The 22,149-nt window shown below is 37.1% G+C and overlaps 3 protein-coding genes and 1 long non-coding RNA gene across 5 annotated transcripts; 1 reads left to right on the forward strand and 3 right to left on the reverse strand.

Moving 5' to 3' along the window:
- Window positions 1–1,224: 1,224 nt before the first annotated feature.
- On the reverse strand, window positions 1,225–3,913 carry LOC111808354 (xylan O-acetyltransferase 1). Of its 2 annotated transcripts, XM_023694284.2 has the most exons (6): window positions 3,570–3,912; window positions 2,891–3,459; window positions 2,646–2,817; window positions 2,287–2,486; window positions 1,941–2,099; window positions 1,225–1,716 (listed from the first exon to the last, which is right to left on the reverse strand). In XM_023694284.2, exons 2-6 carry the CDS (start codon window positions 3,421–3,423, stop codon window positions 1,368–1,370), a joined length of 1,413 nt encoding a protein of 470 aa, XP_023550052.2. In that variant the 5' UTR covers window positions 3,424–3,459; window positions 3,570–3,912; the 3' UTR covers window positions 1,225–1,367. The 2 variants fall into 2 exon arrangements, with proteins under 2 accessions (XP_023550052.2, XP_023550051.2); XM_023694283.2 differs by having other exon boundaries at window positions 2,891–3,913.
- Window positions 3,914–5,713: 1,800 nt separating this feature from the next.
- LOC111808380 (protein SMAX1-LIKE 8) lies at window positions 5,714–10,013 on the reverse strand. Its single transcript, XM_023694312.2, has 4 exons — window positions 9,909–10,013; window positions 8,617–9,811; window positions 7,945–8,188; window positions 5,714–7,723 (listed from the first exon to the last, which is right to left on the reverse strand). Exons 2-4 carry the CDS (start codon window positions 9,786–9,788, stop codon window positions 5,798–5,800), a joined length of 3,342 nt encoding a protein of 1,113 aa, XP_023550080.2. The 5' UTR covers window positions 9,789–9,811; window positions 9,909–10,013; the 3' UTR covers window positions 5,714–5,797.
- A 5,733-nt stretch (window positions 10,014–15,746) lies between these two features.
- LOC111808381 (uncharacterized) lies at window positions 15,747–16,949 on the reverse strand. The gene is made up of 2 exons (XR_002817062.2): window positions 16,753–16,949; window positions 15,747–16,437 (listed from the first exon to the last, which is right to left on the reverse strand). It is a non-coding gene; the product is annotated as an uncharacterized LOC111808381 (long non-coding RNA).
- A 2,059-nt stretch (window positions 16,950–19,008) lies between these two features.
- Window positions 19,009–22,128, forward strand: LOC111809063 (uncharacterized). The gene is made up of 7 exons (XM_023695392.2): window positions 19,009–19,533; window positions 19,769–20,453; window positions 20,669–20,948; window positions 21,036–21,143; window positions 21,226–21,504; window positions 21,577–21,720; window positions 21,796–22,128. Exons 1-7 carry the CDS (start codon window positions 19,230–19,232, stop codon window positions 21,970–21,972), a joined length of 1,977 nt encoding a protein of 658 aa, XP_023551160.2. The 5' UTR covers window positions 19,009–19,229; the 3' UTR covers window positions 21,973–22,128.
- Window positions 22,129–22,149: the final 21 nt, after the last annotated feature.

Here is a 22,149-nt window from a genome sequence, read left to right on the forward strand (position 1 = left end):
AAATTTGTGAACTATGCCAGGCTTGTATTTCGGTACGTGTCCCGAGGCATAATTGAATAAATACAGGTCCGGAAGCCAACCCCATTTTTATTTATTTATTTTTCCTTTCCTATTTTCTTCTTAAAATAATTATAATTGGGATGGGGAAATTCAAATTTTTATTTTTAATCATTTTTAAGTGCTCGAGGTATTTTTAATAATTTAAATATTATTTTTGTTAATTTGTTTTAATTCTAGGTTTTCATTATCATACAACATGAGGTAAAAACAGTATTTAATCAGTAATTATCCACATAATTGTTAAATTAAAGAAGTTATAACTTATGATAATTCTAACTCTGGTTTAATTTTTATTTGTTTAAAATTTTAAAAATAAAGTTGTGTGTTTTATTAGTTTTCTTAGATTAAAACAAAGGTAATAAATTGAAGTGGAGAAAATGTACGCGATGGGCTGATGTGTCATACTCTAACTCAACTACTCATTGTGTGGTCCTAGTCAGCGGGTGGCAAAAGGGAAGTGATGCATCTGGCACTCGAAATGGAGATTTTTTTAAGGGGTAGAGAGATGGGCCGAACGTTAAACATATAGCCCGGCCCATCTTTCCATTTGGGCCTGTCGCTTAAATAGCCACGTCATGCTGGTGGGCTGAACTTATATAACGCTTTTTCTTTTTCTTTTTTTTTTTTAATTTGTCTCTATATATTGCATAAATTCTATAAATTATTGTATTTTTTCAATACCAAACATCCTAGGGGAAGGACATGTGAATCTTACAACAATATAAGATAATTTTACCCTTAGAATTGAGTTTGTATATTGCTAACTAGTTAATTAATCTCATGAATTATTTTCGTTTAGTTTGGAGAGAATTCTAAAATCTGATTGGCCAACTAACCGACTATTGATCATCCTACACACAATATAATCATGCTTTTATTGAATATGGATGGCTGAGTGGACCTCCTAATCTTAAGAGGCTTTGACTCCCAAACATCTCCCACACTCAACTATGTCATCATAGCTGCGATGGATGTTTCACTCAAACCACTACGTTATCCATATTCCGACTCATTTGCATGTTCCAAAAGCCCTTACTAAAGAGGGATTCGAATCTAAATAATGTATTTATTTTAGTATGTCGCAGAGCAAGCAAGGAGCGACATATGGAAGTGGAATATTCGGTCGAAACCCTATTCGATACCAATTTATCATTTTTCTTCGAACGAAAAAACGGGTTAATCATGAACAGAAAACCCAAGAAAACTTTCGTATGAAGAAGAAGAAGAAGAAATTTATACAAAAATCTTTTAGAATAAAGACTAAGAACCAAAAAAGGTTGAGGGTGTGTAATGGTATGGTGGAGTTGTTAGGAGGCGGAAATGATGCGTGTGTAAATGAACTCATTCCACGTGTCGGGCAAGCCAGGCAGGCACCAATGGATGCAATCGGCGTAGGTGGCGGGGTCGGCCTGCTGCTCCGCAGTCAGCATTTTGCCCTGACGAATGGTATAAACGGAGGTATGTGCGTCTTTGCGGTACTCGGAGAGGGCGGTGATATTGAGGAAATGGACCGGCACTTTTATTGTCTGCGTTACGTTCATCGCGATGTAGAACAGCCGACGGTCCGTCCCCACTTCCAGCGGCGTCGTCATGTTCAGTACTGGCATTGTCTCTTTAGCGCATTTTATCCCCTCTGGATTGTTCCAATCCAAGCTCCTATTGTAAAAAATAAAATTTAAATACGACATCGAAATCAGACCCTACAAAATTGATTATTCCGCGGAGCTATATCCGCCTTTTTTTTTTTTTTTTTTAATTAAAGTTTGTCTTTTTAAAGTAATTTTTGGCATGATTTACGTGATATTTACATGGGCTCCACAAGAAAATGAAAACAATTGATCATCAATAAAATAAAAAGAATTAAAAGACAGAAAAATTACTTGATATGAAGAGGAGACATGCTGCTAAAAAAGACCATGGTTCGGTTAGGGTTCACATTTTCTTCGACCCATTTCATCCACGTGTTCAACACTCTTCGATAAACAACGGGTCGTTCGATTTCATCGTACTCCGTTGATCCTTCATCAAATGATCCTCGCCTATTTAAATCAAGATGCAAATAATTATTGTTAGATGAACACAACTCTCCACAATTGTATGATATTGTCCTATAAACATAATTGTTGGTACTTTCATCCAACAACCAACAATTATGTTTTCGCCATTAATTTTAAATTTTTACATTTGAAAAAAAAAAAAAAAAAAAAAAAAAAAAAAAAAACTTACAGAACTTTCATGGTGACGGTATTCATCCACCAAATGTAGGTATTGAAGACGAGATAGTCCACGTCTTTCCAGTTCTCTCCATGCTTATTGATGGACTCAGGGATGATGATCCGGTTCAAAATGCTGTGCATCCTTGGATCATCAGAATTTGACTCTACTAAGAACGGGGCCCAGTAGAATTCCACTGTAGCATTATAGTCCTGCACGCATACGATCATTCCCCCGTTAATTTTTACAAAAGTAATTGAACCGGCCACCGACGATTACGGGCCGACCGGAAAACTTTACCCATTACAAAAAAAATGAAGCTTCAGATTGAAGTAATGGACAAAAGTAATTTGTAGGGAAAGAATTTATACGTGAAGTTTAAAGATGGCGAGTGAACCAATCTTTTCCAAGCTTTTTCTGGCCGGAGGAACCGCCGATTGAACCAAACAAACCATGGATTCCCACTGGTTTCTGTTCAATGAATCTCCCACGAACATCAGCCTCTTTCCCCTCAGTTTCTCCAGAAGCAATTTAGCTTTGAATCTTAAAGGAAAAAACCCATAAATTTAGTGATTGAATTGCAAAATCTTTGGAAAAAACTGGAGATTTAGCTTACTTGGGCAAGGAACAATCTCTTGGTTGCCACCTCCAATTCTGAAAAACAGAGTCTTTTCTTCCGTTTCTCAAGCAAGTTACTTGCGATGTTAGAAATTCACATTCATCTTCTTTATACAAAGGATATGAAGTGTTGTCGAAAACCCATTTCCCATTATACAGATCGCATTCTTCAGGAGGCAATTCAACATCGTCGTCATCATTTTCTTCTTGTTCCACGTTCTGATTGCTCTGTTCTTCGTCCTCCTTGGTAGTAGCGATCGTTTTGTGATTAACGGATTCATCTGTTTCTGATTGTTCCGAGTTCATCTGTGTTCTTGAATCCACGGAAGCGTCAGTTTGGAGGGGGTTAAGAACAGGGGAGCTCTGTTTCTGGCTCTGTTCTTTGAGCTCCTCTGTTTTGGGGCGGGAGAATGGAAACTCGGCAATTGACTTGATGTCTTCATTGTAGATGAAAAACCCAAATAGGAAAACGGAGAAAACGACTGCAAATATGGAGAGATTACTGTTCTTTCGAGGCTTCATTGCCGCCATTTGTGAAGAGGGGAGAGAGAGCTTGCGGCGAGATGGCTGCATCCGAGAAGAAGAAAATTAGGAGAGAGAGTGAAGAGAAGGGAAGGGAGTATAAATATAACGACGACATGAAACAGGGTTTAGAGAGAGAAAGGGAGAAACTTTACGTTGAGAATTAGGTTTTTGTTAGTGAAATTGAGGTTGGGTGAGATGGGTTTGTCCGTGAAGAAAGAAGAAACGCCTCTTTTCCGGTTCTGGTAGGCAGAGGAGATGTCTTCGTCAGTATGTTCATCTGGGCTAACTGCTTTAGATCATCTTCTCTGTAAAAAGTCAAGAACATGGAAGGACTCTGTAATTGAGCTGGTTTCATCGGACGGTCATGCTCCACCCCATCTCTGGTCGGGTGGAGTGGAGCCCTTCAAGATGGAGGCTCCCGATGGGTGGGTCTCCAAATGGGTATGATCTATAATGTTAAATACATGGTTAGTTTAATGAAGATAAATGTGAAGAATAATGCATCGATTAAAATTAGAAAGAGAGAAAAGAAGGTTCTTTATTGGGTATTAGGGTGATGTTTTTGTTTTTGACCTCAACAACAGCCTTTGATGCATAATTAAGACTTATACATCATAATTATCTATTTTTGCATTAATTTTCATTCCCAAATTATTGGAAACTTTATTTCTCAGAGAAGTAAATGCTAAGGAAAGCATCACTTGTTTCCAAGCTAAGGCAGCTTTGGAATGGCCTTCTATACTCATGTGGGAACTATGATCATCAATTCCAGTCTCCATCAAACCCCAAAAAGATACTATTCTTCCCTTTTCTTTTTTTTGTTGAATTTTTAGCTTTAGAAAGTCAACGGGAGATCGTACATCCATTGGAGTGTGAAACAAATCATTTCTTATAAAAATGTTTAAAACCTCGACATATGAGCTTAGGTTATAGCAAATGGTATTATAGCCAAACACTAAGAGGTATACCAACGAGGACGCTAAAGGGCTTGGGCTGTTGTAAATAGTATCAGAGCTTAGATATCGAGTGGTGTGTGAGCAAGGATGTTAGAGGCTTGGCCTATCGCAAATAGTATTAGAATCCGTACTAGGCAGTGTTTTAGTGAGGACATTGGGCTCCAAGAGAGGTAGATTGTGAGATGTCACGTAAAGGTAACGAAGTAAACATCTAAAGAAAGTCCGAGAAGGAAAACAATATTTGCTAACAATATGATTAAAGCCGTTGCAAATAGTTTTTTTTTTTTTCCTTTTTTTATTTAATTTTAAATTTAAGTTTAAGTAAACATCTAGAGAAAGTCCGAGAAATGTGTGTTATTATTGTTAACAATTGATTTGGTGGTATTTCGTTTTCTCATTACTTGTTTCCCATATTCTATTCTTCATTTTTTTATAAAAAAAAGAAAGACCACAACACATTGTGTAGCCTATCCACCTTCCTTCTTTGCTCCTCCCTTTATGGCTTCCAATTAATAACTTAATTTTAATGTTTTCATTTTATTTTCAATTATATTTCTATAACTTTGTGATAGAAAATACGTCACCACATCAATTAAAAAAAGTGGCATGAATTTAGCATTCAATACCGAATATTGACTTTTAATTATAGCTAAAATAGCTGAGATGATGATCCATGTTAATTAGTTTTTTTAAATGAAAAATAAATTTTCTTTATTCTCTCTCTCTCTTATCCCATTTATGACTGCTCTTGTCTATGGCTTACCCATCAATATATTAGATGAAATGGTTGGGGTTGTTTGGTCCTTCTCGTGTCTCCTTTTATCAAATAAGATGCATATTATGAATCACGACTCTCCACAATGGTATGATATTGTCCACTTTGAGCCTAAGCTCTCGTGACTTTGCTTTAAGCTTCCCGAAAAGGCTCTCGTGACTTTGCTTTAAGCTTCCCGAAAAGGCTTCGTACCAATGGGCATGACTATGATACTATGTTAGGAATCATAATTCACTCTCCCAACCTTCTTGAACAATGCAGACCCCATTACCATCTTAGAAATGAGTTGCAATAGTTTTGCAACAGTTTTGGGAAGCAAAACAGGGTGCCCCTACTCAAATTGAGCCTAGAGTTAATGGACTCTAACGAACTCGGTCCCTTTGCTTTCGATCATCGATGCTCTCTGCGACTGCGACGCCACTTTTGGAATGCACAAGTCCATTCACAGATTTGCTGCAAATCCTGGATGAATTCGATGAAGTCCAAAGATGAAGCTGAGGAATGGCTTATAACTTGCTGAACTTAATCACGCAACTAAATATCATATCATAAAGAGATCATAACCTGGAAAAAGAAAACCCAGCAAAATTATGGGATTCACAGGCTAAGCAAGGTTTTACAAGATTACACTGACACTATATTTTACATCTTAGCTACAACACGACTTTTGATCTAAAACGATGCTCCGGGGAAGACAGACTTCTGCTGTTTTCTCCTCCGACGAAAGCTCCTGATCACATGTAGAGAGTTTGACAATGGAATGAGTAGAAAGGATGTGTATTCTTTTGAGTTCTAAGAATTTCCTGCTTAGGACTTGCTCCATCCAATCATCTACTTCTCTGTTCCCAAATGAAATGTAAGCAGCTGCAAGCAATTGTTCCATCACCTTTGGGTCAATCTCAAGTATGCATTCTGGCCCAAACACACTGTGGAAGATCTTCTTAATGTCCTTTACAATTTTCTCAGCTAGAGCATCGAAATCAAATGGCTTGAAAACTACTACTTGATCAATGTAGGTACAAAAATCTTGTAACCATGTTTTGGAGTTCTCAGAAGTGGAGTCATTATCGCAATTGCCATCAATATCGTGCTCGGCATTCTCTTCCACAGGGCGATTCAAATCCAAGTATTTGATTGACGTTGACGTCTTGTTACTCCGTTTCGTCGTTTCAGATATTTCATGCTGATCTGAAGATTCATCAATGACATTGAGCTTCCTTTTGCTCATAAAGAAGGGGCTAAGGATACTATTTCTCTCTGTATCAGAGACTGTTGTGCTTCGGTTTGCTTGGTCTCTAAAGCTAGAAGCAACTTCTATGCGCAACGGCCAACTTTTAGCCTTCAAGAGTGTTTCTTCAGAATACTTGGACGATACTTGCTTGTCGAGGGAAGTTATTCGTGACGTTGACGTCATCATGAATATTGCATTTGTAATGCTGACTTCTCTTCCGTGCAGATCCGAGAGTTTACCAGTTTGAATAGCTTGTGACAATCTATTTTGATCAAGAAGTTCAGCCTTGTCGACATTTTCAAGCATAACAATGGATAAAGGTTGCTTTCCCAACTCAGCAGCAACGAAATCCAGAACGGTTTTCCCTCTGAATTCTGCATGGTAACTTCTCAGTTGCGAATGTCCAAGATGAAGCATATCAGGATTGATCACCCCATCTTGGGAACTCAAATCGACACAGACGAACTGATCCTTATTGCCATACAATATCTCAGCAAGACCAAGAGCAACTCTTCTTTTCCCAAACTTATCAGAACCAACAAAATTGAACCATATGTCCCCCCTCGAATTAGATCCATGGCGTTTATCGCTTCTTGTTTGGCGTTGAGATATTGTTTGACTTATGATGCTCACAGCCTGATCTTGCCAGAAAACTCTTTCCTTGAGCAATCGAAATAGTGTCTTGACATCCATCGCATTCATCTGTCCTCTACGTTCCGGGCTGGAAAAGGATGAAGATGGAGTGAAAGCATTACAGACTCTACCATTAACTAAATCAACATTTGTTGAGCAGCAACCAGACAAGTCAGATGGAAAATCTGCGCCATTAGGTTTTAATGGTTTCTTCAGCTTATAACTGGTAGGTAAAGAAACTATCCCCAACCCTAAATCTGTGGTGACAGAACCCGCAGATGGGGATGATGTTCGATTTTCATCGTCCACACTGGAAATGGACAGGCTGAAAGGAGAGTTGCGACCCCCTAACTCAAGATCTTCAGTTTTAGATGTTTCTTCCTGCAGTTTGGATAGCAAATTCTTGTCACTCCCCTTGGCAGAAAAAGGAAAGGTATTCGATCTCGAGAGAGAAATCTTTGGCAAATCCATGAAATTTCTGGGGTTCAAATCTGCGGATGAATCATTGTGTGATGAAACACAAGCACTACTACTGCAGTTGTTGACAGCAGCATCTTCCCTTCTATCTTCAGTGACTTGGAAGCCCACAACAGTCGGGAACATGGGTGCTTCTTTTAATGGCTGACCGTGATGAAGACGCTGGCATATATTGTCCCATTTATTTTGGAACCCTGCAATTTTGGCACTCAGTACCAGTCCATCATCTCTGGTCTGCACTGAAGACGTATGAACTAGCTTTTACACAAGAAATGCAGAGGATTCTCTAAAGTAAACTACACATCAGTCCTCACAACCGTAAGATTGTTATCAAAATCCTTAATTACCAAATATATAGATAAGTGTATAGCTTCTATCTGAAACAAACATATCGTAGAACATGAAAAGCACAGCCATAGACATGTATGGAATTGAATTTGAAAGCAAACACTCACCTTGGCATCGAAAGCATCAAAGTTGCCAAGCTCAGTCATTTGCATCCAAGAAGGCAGGCTAGATTGATACTGCTCGGAAACAGGGGGAGTGAAAACACCCTTTGAAGCAGCAATTACTTCATCTTCACAGTTTTTGTCACATTGAAGACATCGGGAAGGATGTTGGCAGGAACCACTCAAAGGGATACTTGCATCAGAAGGCGTGGAAAAGAATCCACCAAGTGGTACAAATGATCCCATCAAACTGCACCGATAACAGGATATTTTATTCAAACTCTTATTATCAACATTTCTATGATATTTTATTTTTTATTTTTTAAAAAAAGAAGAAGCCTCCTGAGAGATTATGAGACAATTCAACTTTAGATATCATCAGCGATCTTGTTTTGGGTCAATTTAAGTACATAACAAAACATATTAATTAGTAAATAATCAAATTTCGGTATGAAAAGTCGAGAATTTCTATGTGCAACGCAGATTTGATCTCAAAAGAGAAAGACTGTGATCCAAAATGAGACAACTAACCTCCTCCTCCAGGTGTTATCATATTTGAACTACCACCAGTACTCACTTTTCAGAAACAATAAAATAAACCCAATCCTTAAAATTCATGAACTAAGCCTTTATGATGAACATTTTAAAGTAAATTCCAAGAAAGATTGGGAGACTAACCTGGACCTGGGGTATGATTCGGGTCTAAGAGAAGTGATCGGCAACAGATGCAAATCCCAGTCCTTACCAATCGAAGGAAATTTAGTCGCGAATCTTAAGTAAGTTTCATAGCTGGAAGCTGCGCCGATCAGCCAAACTTTACCGCCATGGACGTCGACCAGAGTTTTCAATTGGCCAACAACACGGCTTGCTCGATCCTCGGAAGTATTATCGCCGACAAATGCCTTTAAGTCTCCGAAATTCACTATCAATCCAGGCTCCGGCGACTGCTCCACCATCTGGACAACTTCCACAAATCTCATATTCAAAGACCCCATTTCGGAATTCTCAGACAAAAAGCTAGAGATATCGTTCTCGAGGCAAATGTTTCTCACACCGGCCAATTCCTCCGGCAAGAAGTTGTCGTTACGTTTCTCAATGGCCTCCGTGAAACCCTTGAGCGCAACGTTGGCAGACACTCCAACGAGCAGCGGATTCCTTCCCCTGTTTTTCCCCAAAACCTCCCCGATCCTGCGATTATTTTCGTTATCGTCCCCATCATGAAATCCGGAGAGGGGAAGCAAGAAACCCCGACGATTGGGATCAGGACAGTCCATCAAATTACATAGGAACAAAGGGGGCACTCTAGCGCGAGAGCTGTAGCGAAGAAGCTGAGGAAAAGGGCGAATAATAGCGAACTTGATTTCAGAGCTCCGAAATCCGGCCTCGCCAAAAACCCTACTGACGACAGGATCGTCAAGAATGGAGAGAAGAAAATGCTGGAGCTCCACTTTGACGCAAGCAATGGAGGACTGGTGAGAGAGCTGGTGGTACAAATGGAAATTCTCCGGCTGGCGGCGCTGGTTGGCCTGAGAGCGCTTAATGGCGGCCATAAGGGAGTTGGAGACTGGAGGGTCATCGGAAAGTTGAGTGGAGGGGACTCGGTCGAGAGAGACGCTGAGACAGAGCTCGAGTGCTTTGAATTGAAGACGAGGAGAATAAGCAGTGGTTTTGCGGGCGCGTGCACAGGCGTCGCGAAGGGCGGAGGAGGGGAGAGCGAGAAGAGCGGATATAGCATGAAGCGACGTCGTCTGAGCGTGTCCACGGCGGCGCGCCACTGCCACCGCCTCGTCCAGCGCGTGTGCTGCATCTGGTGCTAAGCATTGCCGAGCTAAACTTACCGCCGTAGGCATCCCCGCCGAGCATACGAAAACCACTTCAAATTTAGAATATCAATTTTTTTTTTTATTTCTTTTATTTTTTTACAAATAATCTACAATTTTTTTTTTTTTTTATAATAAGAAAAAACACACCTCTCTCTCAATCTCTCGCACCGAGTCTCTTTTATAATTCACAAAATATGGGAAAAAGGAAAAGAAAATGATACGAAATTCTAAGAATAAGAGACTTCGAAATATAAATGAAATATATATATATATATATATAATAAATAAACGGAAAAAGAAAGGAAGGGTGACGTGGCAAGAGGTATGACAATGGTGGTGAAAAGTGGGTCCCAGCAATAAGTGTGGGCCGTCCTATTGAGAAGGCATTTTACTACAACAACAACAGCAAGAGTAATTGAAGATGTGGTATAGATTAGATTCTAAATATCTTAGGGCAACATCTTTCCTTGTCTTACACTTTATTTTGCTTTAAACTTTTTTTTTTCCTAAGGCGTGAATTTTGATTTAACGTAGCTTTAAATGGTTATTAGACGTGTTAGATCCCACATCAGTTGGAGAGGAAAATGAATCATTTCTTACAAAACTGTGAGACTGACGATGATATGTAATGAGCCGAAATGAACAATGTCTACTAACATTGAGTTTGGGCTGTTATGGAACGAGGCCCGAATGGTAGAAGGTAGGTTGAATAGAAGTAGGTGGTGGTGAGGGGAAAATATGAAGAGGGAGGAGAGAGATGGTGGTGGGGTGATTCTCAATCAAGGAAATAGAATAGTGTTGAAAGGAAAGATGGTGAAATGTATTGAATCCAATCCACCAACTTGGGGGTGGGACTGGGGGCCAACAGGACACACCATTGGTGAGTCACACTCAGTGATTGCTTAGGCTCTCATATAATCTTTTTTACACTTTTGTGATGTTTTACTATTACTATTACTATTACTATTACTATGTTCAATGAGTTGAGTCACCAACAACTTGCAGGCAACTCGGTATTCCTTTCCTCCTCCATATTCCTTCCTTTTCACTCCCAACGTCCATGCAATTATACATCCCAAAAGGTTGAAAGTGACCCAAAAGAGAAACTATGACTCCCAACTCCAACCACCACCATACACATTCCATTCATATGCAAACAACGCAGGTATAATTCACAATTGAAACCTCCACTTTTGGAATATGGAGCCCCCCCCCTTCCTTTTCTTCTTACGACCAGACCAACTCAAAACATTTTAAGTTCTAACTTCTTTATTATTTGAAAAAATTAAATGAAAAAATCTTTGGTTACTTTCAGATAAAGCAGCGAAGGAATTTTCCCTTTTCTTTCCTTCTTTTCTCACTTCGTCCTTCTCCTTCATCGACCCAAGAATTAGAGAAAATCAGAGAGCAACACGCAGATGATAGCGATAGGAATGGGAGGAGGAGTTAAAGCTTATAAAGGTGTTTGATTTGATGTGTTTTTTGTTCCTACCTGCTTTCCTATGCTTTTATGACTTTTTTTTTCTTTCACAAAACCTTTTCAGTTCCTTTTTTCCTCTCAATACACCAAGCAACCTCTTCTTAGATATGAACTTTTTCAGCCGAACTCCCAACACTTCCATCTCTATCTTTGCTCTACCCACCTTCATCATTTAATAACTTGTACAGATTTGACACAACCACTCAAATTCTACAATACATTATATATATCTACTTTTTTCATCATCACAAACAGTCTTTTCCATGACCTGTGCTTCTAAATGTTAAAAACCTATCACAACCTATTCCTTCCTCCTCCCCAAGATGATATCACAATTTAAAACCTCAAAAGGTTTACCTATCAAGAATTGTTAGACTTCAACAGTTCCCGACTATCGAGGATAGCTTTCAGGCTATTTCAACGGGTTTTCACTGTCAAAATATGTTTCCAAGCTTTTGTAATATATAATACACACACAAATAGACCACTATACATAAATTCTCAAAACAAGACAGCAGACATACAAATCAAGCTCCCTTTAAGCAAAAAACTAAGCAAAAATGGACGGATCCTTATCCCATTAATTGAAATATCTGATCAAATATATGCATCTTAAACAAACAATTGATTGTAGTTCACACTTGCAATACAAAGCAAAAGCCAATCTCAAGCAGTCCACATGCATCCTTTGCCTACTGATGTTTGAGTTGTTAAAGAGGTAGGCCCAATCAAAACAATTATCTCTCTGCCAACAACTCATCACCAAACTTTCAGTCTACAGAAACTCATATCATAAAGAGGGGGGGGGGGGGAAATCCTAAGCATATAATTTCTGCAATAACAAAGGGTATAAAGTATTTTTCCACTTTTGAAGCAGTGTTCATTTATTCTCAATAGAAGCTAACGAAATAAAAATTCATAGGTTCTCTGCTCCCACTAAAGCAATTGGAGAGAAGAAAGGGTGTGTGGAACTAATCAGCCTGCGAAAAAGATGGGAAAAAGAGAGATTCTAGGAGTAGAGGATCCACAAGACTTTGCATTATTTTCTGCAAAAAAGCATTTGCCTTTTAGCTACACGTTGGTTTCTTTTTCTTTTTCCCCTCTCTTTCCTGTTTTGCTTCTACCTTGTATCTATGTGCATAATTATCAGGTGAAAATAATTGAGCGACAAACATTTTTCCTGCTTAACCCAACAAGGGAGTGAGTTTCATTTTATTTCGCACACTTCATTAAAGGAACAATTCTTTGAAATAAATTTGTGAATTATTTGATTTTTAGAAGTGGCACCTACGAACGGCGTTCATACACGAGCAGCAGAACCAGATCTACCGCACCCACTAAGAGGATGAAAAAGAAATCCAAACGAGATCTTCAGTACCATAATTTTAGGCATATAAGTAAGATAAATAGAAAGAGACAAATATATATAGCTTTGTAAAGTCTCACAACACAAATACCTACACAATCTGCTCTGGATTCTTGTTGCTGACAATATGTTAATTCATTAGAAAGTTTGGTCATTTCTCACTGTCCATTCACAAGAAAAGAAATGAAAAGGTTGATCAGGTGGATTTAACCTGAAGGTTTTACTTATTTAATTCTCTTGATCTATACCTCATAAGAAAGCTATGAACTCCCCCATATGAAAACCATATTCTTTGTACATCTATAGACAACAGTGGTGGAGGAGAAAGGACTGAATGAAATGCTTAAAAGAAGTTTGAGGCTGAAAAGTGGTGGGAAAGGGGGGGGGGGGGGGTCTATGCATATCTCCAGCAGTAGCTGTCATTCATGACAATATTCAATAATTCCATGTTAAAGGAGATCAAGTGGGGCTGTGAAAATAAATACATAAATATATTATAGAAGACAGAAACTTAAATGGGGAAAATCCAACAAACACATTTGGATGAACTGTCTAATATCGAACCTCAACTTCATTACCTATATATGGAGCTGTTAGCTTTTACACATCTTAGCTGTTTATGTTATTCTTCTAAATGTTTTCTCTTCTATAGATAAAAACATACATACATATATATTCAAGTAAATTGGGTTACATTCTTTCATATGTAGTTAAGGGCATATTTCCGAAGTTCTATCAATTAGATCTTTAACAAAAGAGCATCAGAAATTCTTGAACTCAATCCTTCCTATCTCAAGTAACAGTCTTTATGCGTCTTTGAACAAATGACATCTTTAACAAGAAACTGTAAGAGCTAGACAATAATTTGAGGGAAATAAAGTCCTACAATTAAGAGAGGGATCAGTTGCTTCTTTAGGAGACCAGAAACACTGAAGAAATTGCTTTTCAATTAGTTTCCGCTGAAAAAACAAATTAAGAAGGAGAAGATAATAAAGCCTCAAAACATTTTGGGAAGATATTCACCTTCCTCTCACTCTTGCAGTTGAACTACTTAACATCATTGCTGAAAAAGCTTTTTCAAATTAAGAGTGATGGGATTTGACTTTCGTCCACTAATGCACAAATATTATATTCCTCGCTCTCATACGTATCTGCTTTCTCATTAAAGTTCCAAGTGGGCAATCTCCAATTAGTTATGTTGTTGAATCAGGCTGCCAACTACTAAACGCCTAATTGGTCAATTGAAAAAATAAGAACAGAACTAGAAAGTAATACAAGGTGCATATCTTGTAGTAAATGGACCATTAACAGATGGGGTGGCAATTATTCGTGCTTATCACAACTTTCATTTCTCCATCATCCTTACTTTCCATAAATGAAACTCGAAATTACAGAATTATAGTTCCTATCAGCCCATTGGCAATCGTTGAACAGTAAGGTTAGTGCTGATCACACATGTCTATATGCTTTTCCACTCACTAAGGTTAATTTTAGGAGAAATAGAAGTTCAAATGTGTCAAACGAACAAGCAGTTTTAGCCTTTCAGTGGGAAAAGATTCATAAAAAACAGTGCTCGTGCAGAAAAGGTGCCAATGCTTAAATGAACCAAAAAGAGAGAAATATGATATGTTGAGAAAAAGGTAGTGGTGAAATGCCTTTCATATTGAAGTGCACGCTCAGGATTTATGAAATTAAGTGTGACAATGAAGAGGAACAAAGGTCTGTCCATTAAGAGACCCAGGATATATGCCTTGTAAAAGGGAAGTTCCTAGGAGTAATTCTACAGAACAAAAAAGAATAAATAAAAACAAAATATTATTCTAAGTGGTGAGTATACACCAATACAAATTAAACAAAACGAGTTGATACTCGTACTGTTCCCTACTTTATTAGATAAACTTGGTCCATAAATTAATTTATCCAAGATTATGCAGTATGTTTTGTCATAATTTTTAGCTAATTATGAGTTTTGGTCAAAGTGGCCACAAATATATTCAAATCCGTATCATCTGAAATTATGCAATCCCAGCACCACGATTTAACGTTCTTGTCGCGTAATGGGTGGTGGATATGACTTCACTCTTTCATTTCTCTTTATATTTTTTGACACTTGCAGAATTTCTTTGGTTCTGTAGTAATTGTTTTGATTCATAATGCGTTAGGAAAAGGTTTTCATAGTTGAGATATCCATCGTTGCTATAAATGGATGTTCTATTTATGACATGACACCAACGACTACAGGTTTTATGAACTTTTGAACAGAATAGCCCCCTAGGCAATAATGACCAAGCTACAATCTACCCATCAACACAAAATATTTAAAGCATTTGGGGAAAAGAAAGCTTCGTAGTTTATGGTAAGAAGGGTAATTAAATGCTAGTTCCACCCCGTAGTAATTTCTAACACAGCGCATATGAATGCCAAAAGAGGGATAGCCACTACGCCTTTATCAACATTACTTAAGCATACAAAAACCCAAATAAATGGAGAGTGATGAGTGGCATGGAAATATAGCATAGGAAATATGGCATCAACAAGCTTGGCCATTGCATTTAAATAAAAAGACTTAGCCTATGACAGGATGAATTTGTTCAATGGATTAAATAGCCGTCGTGCCATCAAGCTGGAGAGATAGTTAAACCTTGTCTAAGGTAAAAAATTATCCAGAATCTAGTTTATAAAAATATTGAAAGCAAGAAAAAGAAACCATAGTTATATTTCACAAATCACAGCTAGTTTAACTTTTAAGCGTTTAAATTTGAATTCATCAACTAATATCTCATTTTGACTTGAGATAGTTTCGTTTAATAAAAGAATCCGAAAAATAAAAAATAAACAAAGAACACAGAAAACCAAATCTTTATGCTTTCTAAACTCGTCATACTTTCTGAGATAGATTCTGAAAGAATTCAATGCTTGAATCAAACACACTTTTCTCAATTCATTCTATGCCATGTTTCTGAAAACAAATATATGCATATATTTGAACAATCAAACAAAAGCTTAACCATCACTCCTACTAAAACCTGCATAAGATATATTTGTCTTATAGTAACTATACTCGTAAATAATTTCACCCACATAGACACCCCTACCAAAAGAAAAGAAAGAATGAAAGAAAGAAAGAAAGAGTGGCAGAAAAAACAAAAAGTGAAGTAATAAAGTATATTCCACAAAGCAAATAATTTAAGGGTAGAATTGATTAACCGCACTAAGGCCTAGCCTAATCTCAACACAGAACAGTGGAAGAACCTCCTCCCACTGGTATCTTCTTTTCTAAATTAGTACAGAAATATGCTGGTAGTCTGCCTTTTGGCCCACCCATGTCCCATATGCTTTATAATGCTTCAATCACTACAAAAGTCTAGCAAAATACTCAATAATATCCCCCCAAGAAAAAGAAACAGGAATTTCAATTATGTGATTATGTGTGTGGGGATGCCTATTCCTCAGTAGGAGATGCGTATGGCTCTGTCCAAGCACAGGAAGCGATCCCTGGACTATGGAAAAAGTTTTTTTTTTTTTCTTTTTTCTTTTCCACGTAAAGAAGAAATCATAAAGCTGTTGAAACTATGGAAGGAAAATTGTATGAGAAAGAAAGAAAATAAAATTATGAAGGGAAACAAGAGGGGATATTGGGGTGGGGTTGGTGGGTGTCTGAGTGGACTACATTGTCTTGGCCTTTGGGTTTTACCATAAATAGTAAAATCTGAGTGTATGCTATGTGCTTAGTGGGGAACCTGGTTCTTACTCCATTACCTTTCCTGATTGCGACACATTTTCACTTTCACTTTCACTTCATACTCCATTTTTAACACCCAATTCTTCTTCTGTTTTCAAAATTCAACAAAATGGCATCATTTTGAGTCTCGGATGCAGCAAGATAACTCCAACTTTACTTTTCAACTTTCGAAGTGGTAAAGTGAGACAAAAAACAAAAAGACAAAAAAACGAATCGAATAATAACTTCGATAGAAATATCCTCCGATTCTATGGCTACACATTTTCCTTTAAGATTCGCACATCAAAATTCAATTCATTGTTGCAGAGATTTCCAATATTTGTATCAGTTAACATCCTTCACGCAGCAAAAACTCTATCCTCCAATTAGATTACCATAAAAACATACACAAAAACACACTAACCTTCTTGCTCCTTCGGTCTCCATTCCGTCCTATCTCTAACCAACGCAGCTCCTCCACCAATTTGAGAAATCAATTCGCACAATTTTTCTGTTCAATGGCTCATGGAATGAGTAAACGAGTGATTATAATCTATTATGGCGCGTATCTCGTAAAAAATTCGCGGAAAAATTGTCACGCCTTGTAAATTTAAATGAATATTATTAATCTACGCACAAATCCAACACTTTTCTCAAAATTTAGAACATTTCTATTATCATTAAAAAAAAAAAAAAGTAAAAAAAATATTTATTTTCATCCAATAATTAAAAAGTCACCGCAAGTTTTACTGAGGTTGAAATTGAAGGGGTAGAATATATCTTGGGCCAGAGAGACTCGTAAAGAATTGGGCCGTACAAGAAAATAAATTTAATTATGAAAGCCCAGCCCAATCTCAAAATCATTATTTTTTTCTTTTGAAAAAATACAAATAAAAGAGCATAATCTAAATAAATTCTAATAATATCTTACACTATTAAATTACCTTCCATAAATACTTTAAAATATAAACATATTATAAAGTTAGATAAAAAATTAGGATATACGACAATAACTTAAAATGAAAATTGAAATCGAAACATTATCACATCATTCTAAGTCACTGAAGAGTAATATTGCAAAATTTAAAAAAAATAAATATAATAGTTATAATATATGAAAAAAAAAAAAAAAAAAAAGGTGAGGGAGATGGCATGATTAAGAGGCCCACGTGGGGTGAAGAGTCAAATCAATGCTCAAGGTTAGCTGATAATGAAGATTGGTGTTCATGTTGGTGTTGTTGGTGATGGAATTCCACGTGAAATGTTCTACTTCTGTTCCTACACGATTTGTTAATTTATAATTATTTTTTTTATTATTATTATCAATTTTCCCATAATTTTTATTTTTCTTACCAAATATATTTAAATTTTTAGAAGATAAAAACTTCCAAACAAATAAATAATAAAAAATATAATAATATAATGTTTGAAGTTTATCATATATATATTAAATCAACCTCAACCATGCATTATTTTTCATTAAATTCAAAACTATTTATAGTCTAAAATAATAAACTATCGTGCATTATAATTCACAAACATTGACTTTAATACCTTAGGTTCCTATCATATAATTAGTTAACGTTACTTTTTATTAAATTTTTTTTTTTTTTAGTTCTCAACAAATTCAATATCGAACTATAATAATTAATATTTTATCATATTCCTCTCACTACCTATTCTATACTATAATATTAAAAGATTTATTTAATAAATGTTTTTAAAATAGCAAATTAAAAAATAAATAATAAATAAAAAAAAGGAAGAAAAGAATTAATCCTCAACACATAATCACATGGAGAAAGAAATAGAAAGAAAAAGGGGTTGGTGCAATTGCTTCATCACACCCACCCCCAAAAGTCGGTTGCACCTGCAAAATTATTTCTCCATTAATTATTATTTATTCACTTTTATCATATTCATATTTTTAATTCTTTTTACATCAAATTAAATATTGCCCAATTCCAATCTATTTTCTATGTTTAAAGTATTTTTAAGCTTCAAAAATAAAAAAAAAAATAGTAATTTTATAAAACTTATTTTTTATATTTAAATATTTAATCGATGAATAGTCCAATGATTGAATGAGTTGTAATTTCGTCGTCATTAGGTAAAAGGAGCATATGGAGCTTTGTTAGTGAGAGTGAACGAGTTGCTCTGCTCGTTCATCCATATGCCTTCTAGAGATAGAAAATGACATTACAACCTTAAACTCCAGAAGTCTCTATTATAAATCAAATCACTAAAATATTTTATTATATGATTATATGTAACGGATTAAAACGGCTACTAACGGAAGATTTGGAGTGTTAAATGTTGATATAAAGTTCAAAAGTTCGTGTCTCTCGCTTAATTTTTTATTTTTTTATTTATACCAATCAGAAAAGGTGAGAAAATTTTGAAAGACGTTGAATAAAGAATTTTCTATGAAAATAAATAAATATTTTTAAGAGAGGAATAATAAAAAGGGAGTGGAAAAGTTGAAATGAACTCTGTCCCCAACGACTACTAAATCTTGTCGAGGAATTAAAAAAATAAAGAACAATCATGACACGTGTAAGGGTGAAGTTCACCGACGTGGAAAATCGAACGACTCATAATGAATTGGACCCACCAATCAAAATCCGTACAAAACCGAGGCTATGTTGGCACTGTGTAAACCAGCGTCGCGCTTGGATCGCTTCAGTTTCACAGAACATTGTGAAGGAAAAAGAAAAGAGAGAGAGAAACGGAGAGTGAAGAAGAGAGGTAGAGAGAGAAAATTCTCTCAAGCATGCAAACGCCGAGTCGACCCAAAACAAGTTCCAATTTTACCAATCCAAATCTTCTCAATTACCATTTTGAGTCGTTTCTCTAACACCCCATCAATCAATTTCTCTCCAATTTTGAGCTTCTTCATCCATGGCGGTTTCCGACGTGGAAGCAGTGCTCGAATTTCTTAACAAAAATGGGTTTTCAGAGGCAGAGTCGGCTCTCAAAAGGGATGTCGTCGACAAATCCGATCTGGGTTCTTTTGATTTTGAAAAATTCTTCTTTCCGATGCTCCCTGCTCCACCTCCGGTCAGAATCCCGTCCACTTCCCGCCAATTCGCCGCTCTTTCTGGCGGCGGCGGCGACGGCGAGGATCGTTTTGGATCGAACTCTGTTTCCTCTGATGATGAGTTTGTGAGCTTGAGGTCTTCTACTTCTGACGTTTGCTCTTCTGGTAATGGGTTAGATTTGAAGTTCCAATTCATAAGATTCATTGCTTGTTTATGAAATTCGGAATAGTCTCTTCAACTTGTCTTAATCGTACTGGGTTGAAGTAGAAACAGTATCCTTACTTTGATTTCCCCTGTTCTTAGATCCATAATGTTCTTTCTTTTTTGAAAACCCCATGTTCTTATATTTTACAAACTCAAACTGGATATTGAAATTGGGATCTTTGTGTTCTGTTGCAGAATTCATCAATCCTTACGGTGTTTCATCAGAATCTTCTTCAGATATCGCCTCTCAGTTCGACACGGCGCGTGATTACCACGAATTCGATTTGCAGAATGATCTCCTTTGGTATGATGAGAAAGAGGATGTGAATTTCTTTGGCTGCCCAAGTGAGGATAAGTTTATAATGACTACTGAGAGAGACGAGCAGTTTAGTAGTTTGTCAGCTCCCGAGAAGTCGATTCTTTGTCGTACAGCTTGCTCGAGTGACGAACGTTTGATCGAGATCACAAATCATCCTTATAAGCAACGCTTAGAGGGGCTGTCTGAGGGTTGCCTTCCTTTTTGCAAATGTTGTGTTGCCAATGGAGAGTTTTATAGCCACAAGAGTGATTCCCAGTTGAAAGTAGTTAAAGACATTGCCACTAACTGTGATTCCTCGACCGAAATATATTGTTCTTCGAACTTCGTCCACGGGTTTGAAAATCACAATGACTCCCTAAGTAAAGTTCTTGAAAAAAGTTATATACATAATGCAGCCGATGGCTATAACGTCGATAGTTGTGGAGAAGTAGAGGAGGAAGCCGATGAATCTGAACCAGTTGCAGATGGAGATGGTGTTGCTGCTGACGAGCTCCCGATGTATGGTATCAACGATGATGAATTTGAAGTATTTGATCTGAGAATTATACATAGAAAGAACAGGTGAGCTACCAACGATGTCTAGAAACCATGTTTAAACGACTAGGCACTCGATCGCTCTTACGGTTTAGCTATCTATAGATGTTTAATTCAAGTGAAGTGACGTTTGTTGAAAAGATCTTCACTTTCTGCTCTCTGCTTTGATAGATATTTAAAGCTTGTGTGTTGCAGGTTGATATGTAGCAATGAGTTGTTCTCATGTATTATGCAATATACAGGACTGGATTTGAAGAGAGCAAGGATTTTCCTATTGTGCTTAATACCGTCCTTGCAGGCCGATACTATGTAACCGAGTACCTCGGATCGGCCGCTTTTAGTAAAGTTATTCGAGCACACGATCTACAGACGGGCATAGATGTTTGCCTAAAGATCATAAAAAACGACAAAGATTTCTTCGATCAGAGCTTAGACGAGATCAAACTTCTAAAGCTTGTCAACAAACACGACCCTGCAGATCGGTGTCACATTTTACGGCTTTATGACTACTTTTATCATCAGGTTGGTTTTATCTGTTTCTCTCCTTTGTTTGAACTTTTGAGCATACTTTAGCTCGACTCACTCGTTCGTGTAATGCAAATTTGACAGGAACATCTCTTCATTGTTTGTGAACTACTTCGAGCAAACTTGTACGAGTTTCAAAAATTCAATCAAGAGTCTGGTGGAGATGCTTATTTTACATTTCGTAGATTGCAGGTATGTTCGTTTCGATTAGGACAGCGGAGTGGTTTCTCGAGTTAGAAACTTAGATTAAAGTATATCGATTTTGTTTCGACAGTTTATTACGCGTCAGTGTTTGGAGGCATTGGAGTTCTTGCATCATTTGGGAATCATTCACTGTGATTTAAAGCCAGAAAACATTCTTCTTAAAAGTTACAAACGATGCGAGATTAAGGTTATCGACCTTGGAAGCAGTTGCTTTCAATCAGATAACTTGTGCCTATATGTGCAGTCTCGATCGTATAGAGCTCCCGAAGTAATTCTAGGCCTCCCGTATGATCCAAAGATCGACTTGTGGTCTCTTGGTTGTATCTTGGCTGAGCTATGGTCTGGAGAAGTAAGCTTTTCTTTCTCATCTAGATAAAACTCCGCTTTGAGCAAAACTGATCGAGCTGCTATGCCTTCTCAGGTATTGTTTCCGAACGATGCAGTTGTAATGATCCTTGCCCGCATGATCGGGTTGTTCGGTCCCATCGACCTGGAGATGCTCCTAAAAGGACAGGAGACACACAAATACTTCACTAAGGAATATGATCTGTTTTATATGAATGAGGTTGGTTTCAGATTCCCTTGGGAAATGTTGAGCATAATGTTCTCTTTTAAGAACGTTTGAGAATTTTCATTTCAGGAAAATGATCAAATGGAGTTCATCATCCCTGAAGAGTCCTCCTTGGAGAATCATTTGCAGGTTTTCGACTCTGTGTTCATCGATTTCCTTTCGAACTTACTCGAGATCAATCCAGAAAGACGACCAACTGCAAAGGAAGCTCTCGCACATCCGTGGCTGTCGCAGTCGTACCAGTAAACATTCTCATCAAATTTTTTGAAGAAATATCAAATAAATTAAAGAAAGTAATAAGAAGAGGGAAAAAGATAAAAAGAAACTTTGTAGAATTGATTCAATGAATTAGAAACTTATCAATTTTGTGATATGAGAAATGAAAGTTTTGGTTTTTGTTTACATTTTGAGTCTTAATTTCAA

This window comes from Cucurbita pepo, chromosome 13, assembly GCF_057944985.1.
Source record: "Cucurbita pepo subsp. pepo isolate OVF chromosome 13, ASM5794498v1, whole genome shotgun sequence".
Classification (NCBI taxonomy): domain Eukaryota; kingdom Viridiplantae; phylum Streptophyta; class Magnoliopsida; order Cucurbitales; family Cucurbitaceae; genus Cucurbita; species Cucurbita pepo.